The sequence below is a fragment of the Dermacentor andersoni genome, chromosome 1 (assembly GCF_023375885.2).
Source record: "Dermacentor andersoni chromosome 1, qqDerAnde1_hic_scaffold, whole genome shotgun sequence".
NCBI classification, from domain to species: domain Eukaryota; kingdom Metazoa; phylum Arthropoda; class Arachnida; order Ixodida; family Ixodidae; genus Dermacentor; species Dermacentor andersoni.
In genome coordinates, this window is record NC_092814.1 from 61,826,919 (window position 1) to 61,840,593 (window position 13,675).

General features: G+C 50.2%; 1 protein-coding gene across 1 annotated transcript in view; it reads right to left on the reverse strand.

Moving 5' to 3' along the window:
- Positions 1-13,261, reverse strand: part of Eip75B (Ecdysone-induced protein 75B) — a 67,196-nt gene extending 53,935 nt beyond the window's left edge. Inside the window, exon 1 of the mRNA XM_050191328.3 lies at positions 12,744-13,261. Within this exon, the coding sequence (XP_050047285.1) occupies positions 12,744-12,801 (58 nt within the window). The 5' untranslated portion in view covers positions 12,802-13,261. The remainder of the gene's footprint in view (positions 1-12,743) is intronic.
- Positions 13,262-13,675: the final 414 nt, after the last annotated feature.

Consider the following 13,675-nt stretch of genomic DNA (forward strand, 5'->3'; position numbering starts at 1 on the left):
TCACTTTCTTCGAGCGATCAACCGCTCTTAATGAAGCTGCGAGATAAAGTTGATAAAGATAAAGGTTGCAAGGTATGTTTTTGACAAACCGTCGTAGCGATAGAATAAACGATGATGTTGTCTGTACTTAAATGTTATTAGACTAATATATAATTCGTCGACATCTGCCTTGTCAAGAAGTATTTCGCCACAGCTGGAATCTAACAATAAAGCGATATGTACACTGCTGTATTTAACCGGGCGGCTGCAATGCCTGTGGATATGTATGCGCATCGGGTTTGAATCCTCAAATACATAACGCTAACTTCCAACGCATATATTTGTAACGCGCCGGGCACGGCGCAGCTTGAGAGAAATCTCTTAACTTGCAAACTTTGAATTATGGCGCAATTCTAGAGACTTCCCGATAATAGATGACTATATATTAAGCTAATTTAAACGAATAATTTTGCAACTCTACTCTGATAGTTTTGAAGCAAGATATTTGCTGATTTTGATTCCATGCACTCGCTCTCCTTGCAATTCTTAACTTGTACAATGCTAACCGGAAGTAAGCTTTCTTTCTTTCAGTCTTTCTTTGTTTAAGCTACTAAATTTATAATCTATTTTCTAGCACTCGAGAAAGCATCGACGCAACGCTTTATGCACTCTCATGTACCCTTATTGCACAACAGAAGAATATTTTTCCACAGCGTCCCATCGCAGTCGCCGAGGAGGACGCTCTGTTCCTACTAAGCGCAGTTGAAGCAACGCTGCTCCAAAGATGGCGCCAACAGCGAGCTGGGCAGCCGACTCGCGGCGCGCCCGCAGCGCCAATGTCCCTAGCGGCGCGCCGGCGAAACGTGGGGTCGTCGCCCCCGGCATATCTGGGTCACCCGGTCCGAAAGTGGAGAGGGCAACCGGCGGCGGACGCGCGAGGAGGGCGCCAAATCCGCAATTATGTCACAGCCGAAAAAAAGAAGGGCCCCCTTCCTACAACCGATCACGCACGGTTGCTTCGTTGCGTGCAGCTGGCGGTTCCCAGGAAGGGAATCGTACCGGTGCCTTCTCTGCACTATTCCGGCCGTGCTCATACAAGTATTTCATTTCTCCACGGAACGCAAACGACACCGCGGACGACTCCTCCGCGGCTAAGACTCGATTGTTATCATTGTCAAATCGCGGCAAACGGCACAGTACAATGACTTTGTTTTGATGAGCTGCAGTTTCTGCGTTGCGCTTTAGAAGCTACGATAAAACTATGAATTCCGAATACATTCCTCCACAGCGGCTCACTGAAGCGCAGCAAAGAACACTGTACCAATTTTGTACGTTTCCTCCATTTGTGGCGGGTGTCGAACCCTGTAACTTGGGCAGCAAACCTCATCGAAGCTTGCGCGACCGCTATAGTGCATAACTTTGAGCGAAGAGCTAATTCAAAAAAGAAAAGCCAGTTACGCGCGAATGGAATGTTGTGCGTCAGAAGTTTACAGTTGTCAAATGTCTAGGCAAGAAGGCGACAACAAAAAGAGCGGAAATTTTCAATTCTATTGCTGGTGAATATGCAGCAGTAGCGGTTTGAAATTGCACCGGGAACACCATGACATTTCATCTCGGGGTCTCCTCCTCACATGACGAGCTAGGAGCACAGTAGTGAGGACATGGTTATTTCGTCTCTGTTTGTGTGTGTGCGTGTGTTTTTTAATCGGTGGCGCTCATTCATCAGCGTAATGCAAATTTCTTACTTGAATGTTAAACGGAATAGGGCTGCTATCATAAACACGGTATACTTTCTCAAAGTTACGTTAAAATATGTCGTTACAATGGCATTGTCTATTGTAGACCGAGAGCTTGTGTAAAAACGAACGATAACGGGACTAAAGCGCATTGACGACTCTTTTTCTATTAAAATTCTGGTTATAATCACGCCCTGTGAAATTTAAGTCCTAATGAAAGTAACGATAAGAATAAATTACAACAGAACCTTTGCGCTGCTTATGTAATATTGATTTAACGACCGCTTTACTATACATCACTCCGCAGCATTCTTTAGAGCCGAAATTCCACGTAATTTGCAATTCGCAACAATTTTTCTCCTTCATACTTCCCGCTTATTTCTTCTTCTTTATTTGTTTCCTAGCGAAGTTGCCATAAATACCATTTCCCCCCAATATTTGCCACCAAGTGCATTAGTTCATGGAAAGAAATAACTTGTTTTTCCCAAACAAATGCGGCCTTATCCTCTATCCTGGAAAGCTTTCCTCGCAATATTCCGGAGTGATCGAAGAAGGGGAACAGTGGTCGCATGGTAAACACCAGGTACATATACCTGTGCAAGGGTTTTATATTACTGGAGGAAGCCAATCAGCCGCCAGACGCGAAACTGAGTGCTAATTGGCACGACAGTGTGGCACACGCAAGGGTGACACGAAACACTGCCGGATCAAGTTAAGCGTCCAGGACGAACTGGAACATGCATGATGCGCGTTTCATCAGAGCGCGGCCCAGTCTCGGAGTCCCACTGGGCCGCGGCGCTGGTCCTGTTTCTCGGTGGTGACGCGAAGCCCTGTCTGCGGTTACGCCTGCAGCCCCAGCCTCAACACAGCGCGTGAGCGAAAATACCAGTGGCGAGGAAATAGAGCCAAGTGGGAAACAGAACGGCCGAGAAAGAGCACGCGGCATCGGTGCTCTGGGCCGATGGGAGGCCGCCGCCGCCGCATCCGGAAATGCGAAACTTAATCTCAACCCATTTCTCGCTTTCGATTCCGGCGCGAGAGGCCCGCGCGTCCTCGGCGCTCGGCTGTCCCAGTTGCGGCTGCTCCCCCCCGCCACCAACGAGGACGGGTTCGTTGACTCCGCGCGCGTTGCCGGGGCGACGGGTGCCCTTCGCCGACTTTCGGCCCGTCCCTCTCTCGCCTCCGCTCCAGTCCCACTTTCCTTCGCCAAGGATATTCCGGGCCGAGCGAAAGTGGAAGGCCGCCGGGCGCTGCCGCCCGCTCGGCGAGCGAGCGCGAGCGCCCTTCCTCGGCCGCCGCTACTACCGCCGCGGCGGCTGGCTCGATTGTCTGTGGTGATGGACGACGCGGCGGCGACGGTACTGCTCGCCAACGCCGCGCGCGAGGCCAGCACCGATGTTGTTGCTGCTTGCTCCGCCCACTTCCGTACGGGCGGCACACGCAGGAATATGAAAATATGTCTTAAGACCGCCAGCGGGCACAAATATCGAACAAGTGTTAATTTATCAGGGGAAAGCGCTCTTGCGTAGTGCTGCAAAAACCTATCTCTGAGAGTCCTTCCTGATGGCTAAGTGTTTCTTAACATGCCGAAGCTTAAATACTTTACTGCCCGCTCCAACCGCGAGCAAAATATAGGAGCATGCAATGCGGACTATGCTTGATGTGATAAATTGGGATGCAATAAGGACACGAACAAATGTAAACCAGAGGAGCATTATTGGGCTTTTAGTGTCCAGGAATGGCGGCTAGGTGTGGTTACAAATGTCTACAGTGGCAATTGCCATGAATGTAAAGTAGATAAAGAAAAACAAAACACCATGTCTATTGGAATAAATTCACCCTCATGTCAATAACTGATACTATTCCATAGGCGAACCACTGTGCGCATCATGGGTGAAAAAGCAGGGACTTCCAGACCAGTGGTTATATCTTTCATGCAACTTCAGCGCAACGACATTGATTTATGAGAACGAGAACTCTGCTGTCTTCCATTTGATGAAAGCGAGGCGGAGGTTGACGCAAACATATTTAAAGGGAAGAGGAGACCTGGAACTGCACAGTCGTTGGCCAGCATTTTCCAAAAGTACTCAGTTGAAGTTTTTGTAACTCGAAAGCTGCGATAGCCAATTCATTACCTATACGTACGCAAGAACATCATCCGTGTCACAGTGTAGTTTGCGTCATCTTGCCCGACAAGGAATGTATATCTTTTTTTTTTCTGAGAAGGCGTAATGATCCTGATAATGTACAAGCACTGAAAAAAAGACATCAACTGCGTAACAATTATTGTAGTTTTTCCCCTAGTTGTCTTTTCCCCCCCCCGTTTAGCATAAGGCAATTTCTTGGACAAGCGGCTGTAGCCTGAACAGATGTTTATAGTGCAGCAAGTGCTACTGTGCTGTGTGGTGACGGTATACGGTGACAGTATTTGACTGTGATTGTATGTCTATGCTCCTTTCTTTCTTTATCTCTACTTTGCTTTCGCTTTACCTCCCCCTCCCCTCTCTCCCCAGCGTAGGGTAGCACACCGGACCTACCATCTGGTTAACCTCCCTGCTTTTCCCCTTTCTTTTGTCTATCTATCTCTGTGGCAAATATGATTTTTTTTTTCATGAAACAGTTGATAAAGCAAGTTGGACTGTCCCTTTCGTAGGTTTCGTTTGAACTTCCATAAGGAAACAAGGAGTTAGAGGTCACACATCTGTGTCTTCGCATCGAGAAGGGGCTGTTCGCGCAGGCCATGTTTTAGCAGCGTCAAGGTGACTTTACTTCCGCACGGTGTTACAAGTACCCTACAGGCACAGCCGGACACCTGACGTATCACGCCGCTTTTAATCGATCGCGTGTAGACTTTGTCCATGTTATAGCCACGGTGCGGCCGGCATATAATACTATATTAGAGGTATCCCTCTTTAGATTAAATGCGCCAGCCTGGTAGATCATCTGCTACTTTGAAAAAAGAAAGTGCGTAAATAAACGAAACGTAGCGTGCCGAGGTTAAAACGCGAGAGTCCATAGCCATTGGTTATCAGCACGCCTCATCACGTTTCTCGCGTACTGCATCTTCCATTCAAGGGAGCTGTCCATTTGTTCATTGTACACTATCCCGGCTGACTGGTAAGCACGCGCTTTCTTTTTCCGCTCTTTTCCACACAATAACAAAGTAACAAAGTACCGCATTGCCGAAGTTTAAAAAATAAGATACAGTAGACTAGCAACACGACAAAGCACAGTGGTAAAATTGTTTACTAGATATCTTTTGACAAGAGCATGGTGCTCGCCCCCATTTACATCTTGTGGCTATTACTCCAGTCGTACCTTTTTGCCGTTGTCTCAAATCCGGCAGCGTATACTCAGACGGCTTCGCACACAGACGGAGCGCTACGCAGTTGCTCTACCAAGAAAACTCGTGAGATGTGTCTGCTTAGTCTAAACGTGCAGACTTATCCATTAGTCGCCTTACTTTTCATCAAGTTTTACGCCTAAGTAAGGCGGCTACGATGTCGCTGTCGCACCCCAAGTCTACAACCTTATACGCAAATGCACACCCACACTGAGCTTGGAGTGGCTAATATGCCCGCTCCAGGGTACAAGCGGCTTTTCAACGCTCTTGTGCAGAAACAGAGATAAGGCTTACTATTCGTACGTATAAATAGGGAACACAGGACATGCAGAGCTGATTCCACGATTATTATTATTATTATTATTATTATTATTATTATTATTATTATTATTATTGTTGATGTTGTTGTTGTTGTTGTCGTTGCATTTGGTGTTTTGCTTGTTATCGATGTATACATATACGCGTGACTCTGCTTTGACAACAATAGAAGAAGGGGGGGGGGGGGGGGGGGCATGTGAGCGACATGTCCCAAGCTGAGGCTTCCAGCGCTTAGAGATAGGGATCGTCATTACAGGCAGGAGCCAGTGACATGCCGAGAAACCCCGCGGGTGTGACCGCCAGCTTTCGGACGCGGGGCAAAAGGCGCAAAGCGACGCGGTCCGCGAACGAGGCAAGGCGGTAAGGGGGGGGGGGGAAGGAAGGGATATATCGGCGCGGCCATGGCTGCGCGGGCGAGCAGGCGCCACGAGCGGCTTTTTTCTAGCACACGGCCGTGACGGCGAGCGTTCACCTGCAGCAGCGCCGCACGCGCTTTTTCATTGGGGACAAGGCCTGACGTAACACACATCTCAGTTCCACGGTGGGGGCAAGGTCTCGCCGAAGCAGCACCATTCCTTCGGCACTGCAACAGCGAACAGGCTGGCTGCACGCAAGGACTGGCCGAACCACGGCTATGCTGCAGCACACGCGCTGCCGACGCGCGCGCCAGCGCCGCGACTTAATTTAACGCGCTAACGTAGCACGTTCCCGGTATCCCAGCAGCTCGCCTCAGCTGCTATACCTCTCTTAGCTGAAGATAAGAATAGTTATACTTGACGTTAGACGGGTGCTTACTTCTGGCAGCATCTCCGCGTTCACAGCCCGACTCGCTTCGCCAGTCGGCGAGCGAAGCTCTCTCCGTTGGCGTATACCACCGAACATTGGTTCTGGCTACGAGCGGATAACTAAAATGCGCTATAGTGAGTCGGAGTTGGTCGGAGTTACCATAGCCTGAAGGAAACTCTCTGTGGGGCGGGCTTCGGAATGGACGTCACTGCTACTGCGCATGCGCGCGCGGCTGCCTTAGAATTCCCCCAGCATGCGCAGTGGTGCCGACTTCCTACCTAACGTGCACCGCGATGGTACTCGCGACTTGGTAGAGCACTCATTCGTGGTAGAGCACTCACTCACGCCATGAAAAGCCTTGCGAAAACTGTCCGACGCATTTCTAGTGAGCGTGCTGAACTCATACGCCTCAGGTGCTGCGCTTAGCGTGCCCGCAGCAGAAGACAGTCGGAGGTCAGACATTTCTGCTGGGGCACGCGTGGGTTCGACACTCCGCAAGTGTGGTTTGCGATGATGGGCACGCGTGTGACAAACGTCTTCGAGCTAAAGTGCTGTACACTAAGCGGAAGTGTTAACATAAGATACGATAGAGTGAATACCGCCCAGGCGACTGACATGCCGGCAATGACTAAACCGTGTGTCCCAGCGAACGTTAGCCAAGCTGTTCAACGAAAAAAAAATAATATTTAAAGACGTGGTACAAGCTCAAATATAAGACCTACGGTGTTCAGCAGTCATACCACTGCCGACCGAACACCGCAGGTCTTAAAATAGTATATTGTATCGCGTTTTTGTAATTTTTTTTTCATTGGGCAGCTCGGCTAAGGTTAGCTGGGACACCCTATGTCTTCCTCAAACTAATGTGAAAAATAAAAATATAAGTAGAAATTATCAAGGGGGGGGGGGCAGAAAAAGGAATTCGTTACAGTGTGCTCTGTGCTCTGAAGGGCCGTAGTCAGGTATAGATTTTTCCATTGCGTTAAACTATTTTTTCCATCAGCAACGCCGCAGTGTTTCCACGAAACGGTTAATTACGCGCGCCTTCTGTTATACAACGGAAAACTATCACCCTCTTTTTTGTATCCGTATCTGCTCCGAGTGGGGTTGATAGTATCGGCGCCCACTTCTAGGTTGCGCTAAACGCACACGCAAACGGACGGCGCTAAGCGGCAACCTTTCCGCCGACAAAAGCGCGAGGTTGTAAAGAGAAACAAAGGAGGCGAGACTCTGGGAGCTGTGACGCACCGTTCAAGGCGAAAAAGAAAAGTGCGCGGAAAGGAGGCTCGACAAGGAGAAGCAAAACCTGCCGGCCTTTACGCACTGCCCAGAAACGCAGGTTTGCGAGGGCGAAGAGGAGGGCGCCCGGCACCACACTGCGAGCGCACTCTCCTCTAAAGATAGACGGGGGTGGGGAGGTGAGGGTGCGCCTACCAGCGTTTTTCGCCTACGTCTGCCGCCGCGCGCATTGCACCTTTTCTCGTCTCCACCCTCTGCGCTCACGAACGCAGCGTTTGATTGGTCCGCTGCCGAGATGTAAACGGATGCTTCGCACGAACACCTGTTGCTTTTTCGCAGCCAGTCGGTGGCTCCCTGCAAACGCTGAAGACATGCACTAACCTCTTGAACCTGCATCTTCCTTTGTAATTTCAACCTTGCGAAAAAGAAAGGAAAAAAAAAAATATTAAAGAACGAAAGAAGAACATAAAAATTCGCCGCGGTCACGTGACCAATCAAAGACTGCTACGCCGACAACGGAGACGGTGCCTACGCGCGCTCTGTCCGTTTCGCACCTCGCGGACGACTTTGCAGGCGCATTCTCGCTTCATTCAGGAACCCAGCGCCTGCACGCCGGTCGATTTTCACACTTCGTCGATTCCATTCGGTTAGGCGCGCTTCCTCTCACAAAAGAGGCAGCATGAATAATGGCGGTGTTACGCGCGTCGCCTTCCATCGCGATAAATAATACGAATATGACTGAGACTGAGGCTTTGTCTTTTCCAATAAGGTTATTTAAAAGGAAGACTGCAGCAAGTTGGAGTTAGTACCACCGGAAGAAAATACTTATTCACTGAAGCCAAGAAGGTTTCTGCTTCGACTCAGCAGTATCGAGAATAATCGGACACTGGCAACTAAACACACATCCAAATTTATTAACTATTTGTACCCCTTAGTAATTCTCTAAGTTCGTTCCGTCTCACTCAGAAATAACACGGAGTTCTAAAGTAAAGCCCCCACATTGCGTGTTCACTACAGCGTTTACAGAGGTTGTGACAAAACCAACTTTAAAGTGTCTCAAGTATGTACGTGATGAGGCTGCCCGAACGCAAGGCCCATTGGCACATGTAAAACCTCTTATCAGTATCGCAACTCACACGCAGAAGACGCATACAGTAGTAAAATTTAACAATAAAACCAAACATGCGAGATCGACAGCAGCTGGTCAACGAAACGCGCACGTTTCTCAGCCGTTACAGAGTCGGATTTCAGCTGCGCGCTGCTCAATTTGGCAGCATTGAGGCATCCCAGCACGGCGGCCTCCGAACAGGAAGCTACGCGGGGTGCAGGCACGCAGCAGCAGCCGCCGGTTCAGCTGGCTCTAACCCGACGGGGCCCGGCTTTGGGCCGAATGCAGCACGGCGCGCAACACCCCAACGCTTCCGCTGAGCCGCGCGACGGTGACGCAAGGATCGGATGGTGGCGGGAGGGGGGGGTCTCACTTTCGTTTCGGGGAGCGCGCGCGCGCGCGCGCGGCGAAGAAAAGCGCGGTTCTCCCTCGGGATGTCGTCACCAGTGACCTAGAATGGGCCGCGCGGGTCGTTCACCCGCCAACCTAGTCACGCGCCGCTCAACCCTCCTCCAGCGCGCTAAGGTTGTTCCTCCTCTCCGCCCTCGGCAGTGCGCGCGCCTCTCCCCACCGTCGTCGTTGATACGGGCATCGATTGGGTCCCAGTGCCACGTCCGCTGCTCACTCTTTGCCCCGCCGCAACTGCTTTTTTCGGGACTTCCTCTCCCCCTTTTCTTTCTGGTCGTTTGGCGCTCTCTCATCGCAGCAACAGGAACACGGTGCCCTCCCCCTCCTTCCAGTACCCGAACGCCCCCAATGACAAGCGCATAAGTTGCTACTACTGCCTGCACATCGATCGCTCGGACGTGAACTATCGATCTCCCATAGAACGGGACTTGGTCGCCTGTACGGTTGCTGCGCCCGAACGTGTTAATGAGAGTGATACACGCTTCGAACTGGCTTCGATCTCACGCCACTTCGAAAGCATTTCCGAGCAGAGACACGCTAGTTAAAGGAATCGCCTTGCACGCGTGAAGAATAAGGAACTTGTGTCGATAGTTACAATGCTGCCCAGTAGTGCTGAAATACTCCAAGAGTGAGAATTGTTTAGTGAGCTGGATGCCTTGCATCAATTCGCGCTTTTCTTAAGTTTCTAAAACGTTTCTAAAGCTTCGTAATAACCTGCAAAGATTACTAAATAGATTACACAGCGAAGCGATTCAACTCGAGAACATTACCTTTAAAGCTATTCGTAGACATTTCAACTTAAATCTAGACGAATTGCTTTGATCTTTCTTTTCCCTTATTTAATTTATTATTAAAAAATTGTTGTTTGGTCTGCTGCCTTTTTTGGACAAGATCAGTATGTTTGCTTTGTTTGTTTTGCTCTGCGTCTAGCAGAAAGATATTTGCGTAATAATTTATACCTTGGGCTTTTTTTTTTTAGAATGCTATCTCTGTAGAAGATTGAATTTGTCTGTGTAGGAATATATGCTTACATTTTATGTATTCCTGTAAGATTGTGCAAGTTTACATTTTTGTACACAACTTTCTTTTGTTATTTGCGTAATTTTTCTCTATAATTTTTCAAAAGTTATGAGCTGATTGTGTTTGTTATTGCTGTAATCGTCAATACGGGGCCTGCGGCTTTGTCAAGCTGTCGAAATGACAGCTTCTTCCGCACACCCCTTCATATAATTACATTATACTTAGGCGAAAATAAACGTCATTGTCATTGTAATTTATACTAATTAAATGTGTAGCAAGATATTGACATGTGCTCTCTAAAGATACTCATTTTGTGTGGTTGTCTTGAATGCAACATAATTTACTAAAGTGATTTATGAAAATGTGAATAATATAAATAAGTGCTTCTATAGACGCAAAATTCGGGTGAAAGAGATGGGGCGAGTGTGAGATATGTGTAGAAACTTCCATGATTCCAGATTCCCAGCACTAACTTTGAGAAAATGTACATTTTTCAGAATACATCATATTGGGCCGAGCACCTAGCTCCGCCCTTTTCGCCTACGGCTGCCGTTATATCGATACCGTTACCGCACGGGGAACACTGATGTGCGTGCGGTACTACAAGCGCATGTCCACCTGCCTCCTGGCTCGGGCGGCAACGGTAAGCCACTTTAGGTCAGCCAAAACGCTCTTTCCCCATTTCCCCGCAACTTTTTTTTGCGGAAGCCAGCTACGCGCTGGCGAAACTTGGCGCGCAGCGCCGAAAGAGAGCGGGGCGGCCCATCCACAGGAGACGGCGTCCTGCATGACCGTGTTGCGTTCCTGTTTCGTATGCGTCGCGGAAGTGGCCGATCAAAGTCTGCAAGGGTGCCTCCTAAAGGGCAGCGACAAAAAGGGCAGCGCGCGCAGCCAGGAACAAGCCCCTCGGTGGCCCACTCCGCGCTTGCTTGAGCGGTCGCCGGAGAAGGGGGGCCTACCAAAATAGAGGCCAAGCGCCCGCTCACAACCGGCGTTGCGTAAGTGTTAGGCGTAGAGCGAGGAGGCGATACACCTCCTTGCTCTAGACCACAAAGATGGCGCTCAGGCTCTTTTTCCCTTGCTTCTTTTCCTCGTGAAAGTGAAGCCGCGCGCTCTTCCAGGCGGAACTTCCGCGCGAGGAACTGCTCCGTGCAGGCGGGTAGATTGCGCAACCGCCGTCACACCGCGCGTTGTAAAACAAATCGAGCCGAGGCCCGAACCGCGGTTTGAAATCCCCTTGAGTTTGACGCACGAGAGCACGCCTCGACGAGGCTCGTACCACAGGCACAGAACCGCCGCTTGCAAAACTGTCGTGCACATGCGGAAAACACACGAGCTCGTCAGCCTCGGGCCCCACTCACGGCACACTGACACAATGCTGGCAGAACTGCAACATGCCACAGTGCAGTGTTACATGAAATGATCAAGCAAAAGTATCGCGTAAATGTTTCAAGGCGCCAGAATGAACTAAAATCCGGTTTGATTGAAATGTGACCGTGCTGGATATACGCACTCTCACAGGGACCCTTCCCATAGGGCGCTCTATGTGTAGTTTCATTAGCCTTTCCGCGTTACGCTTCAACAGCATGCGATTCAAGTAGTGTTCCGCAGAAATGCTTTTCGTTTATAGATATATATATATATTTTGCATTCAAAACATCAATGTACGGCGCATACGATGTTAGCGTGCACATCTATTGGTTTGCTTGTTTATTCGTGCAAGGATATATGTCATGACTAATGAATCATTATTTTTGCGCCTGTTCAGTTGTACATCGAAGTCTGCTACCTCAAAGCCGTCGCACGCATGAACGCTCATAAGCTGCACGTTCTTATTCTATTGCAAGAAAGAACGAAACACGCATGCTATTGTTATGCGAAACCTTACCGTACATTGTCCACATGCGGATATGCGTAACGCGTATATAGCTTAATAGCGACATTTCAAAAATTATACATCGCTAAAATAATTATAAAGCTAAACGAAGCTCGCTTTCAATGGTCTACCGTCCAACAATTATGTGAAATGAGATGCACAGCAAGCCCGCGCAAGCGAATGAAAGATATACCGAAGAATGCGATATATATGATCGGCCAGGGACGTAACACAAACGAGATTTTCGTTTGAATAAAGCACAGCGACATGAACACCAAAGCCCAGCATGCGTTCTATAAATGCATTCAAGTGATTGAGACAGCACCTGCGAACCCGCCATTCATTCCGAAAAAAAAAAAGAAAAACGCGCTTTATTTATGCAGCATCACATCACGCCTTTTGACTTCAAGCAATAAATTGCGGAAGCAAATGGGAAGCGATGCACGCTAGTGTGGGCCTCTCATCATTGAAAGCTATAGCCGAGCTACCTTGCACAGTGTATACGCCTACGAAAGCGAAACTCAAATAAACAAGCAGTGCCATGCTCAGACAAAGTATCGAGAATCGACAAACGCATGCAAACGGGCTTCACAACATCCACACCAACTGCGCCTCCGGCCGGAGAAGCAGCTCTCCCAAATAGTCCGAGTTGGACGCTGGCGAGCTTTTCAGGCGTCAAGGCAGCCACACGGTCTCTAGTACCGCACCGCCAGATGCGACGCACAAAACTCCACCACTCAGCTTTTCTTCACGAAACTGAGAAACGCTTCTCCGGCGTGGGCGCAACATGAACACAGCGCGCCGAGTTCCGAAACCCGGCGAGAGCGCACAGCGCGCACACCACCAGCGCGAGCTCCCGGTGCTCGGAAGCGCGCGGCGCGCGGTTGTTGCGCGTGCAGTTACGCTGTCGGCGGAAGGGGTTGCGGGACTCACCAATCGCTCCTTCGTGGGGCGGCTCGGACGGCTTGGCTTGTACGAGTCCCTGCACCATGTTGACTGCAGATCACTTGTGTTGGACCCCGGGCCCGTCTCGGCGGCACATGTGCGCGGACGGCAGGCAAGGCGATCCAGCGCGGCCGCTAAGAATCCGGTCGCGGAAGTCGGCAGCTGCTCGCGGCCGCTCGGAAGTTGGATTGCGGCGGCGCCTCGACCAACTTCGGCGGCGGCGGCCCACCTAGATTCGCGCAGGCAGCGCGCCGGAGCGAGGGAGAGGGCAGGCCGAGAGGAGGGGAGCCCAGGACGTTGACCCGCTGACGTCGGCCGCGGTGGCGCTGCCAGCCCCATTGACATAGTTTCCCGGGCTCGAGGAAGCGCCCGCGTTCCGGAGGAGCCCCGGCGCGGGCGAGGAAAACCGAGGAGGAGGGACACTCAGCTCGGGTCTCCTCCGCGCGCTCCCCCGGCGCGCAATCGGCGCGCTTTCAGCGCTCGGACCTGGGCCCCACCGCTCCTCTGATTGGCAGCAGCGCCGCGCGTACCAAATGAGAGGGCTCAGTCCGACAGCATGCTGTATAGATGCGCGGCGCAGGTCACACGTGGGGCAGCGCAGTGGCTTCATTTGTTTACATTGGGGTGCAGTAGACCCGTGCACTCGCGGCTAGTTGTTACACACTCGTTTTCAAATTTTGATTGAGAAAATTCAGTTGCAAGTGTGTGCCGCCGGCATAGGCCTCAATGTGTATTGTGACAACAAATTAACAGTCCATGCGCCCAAGACCATACAAGTAACATGCTTTTCCACCATCAGAAGTTTCGCCCTTAAAGCAACTAAAGTATACAAGCGCGCTCATGATTTCGCGGCATTGAAAACTGATACTTTTTTTTTTTTATAAATGATAGAAAACATAATTTCACCGCTATCTTAGCCC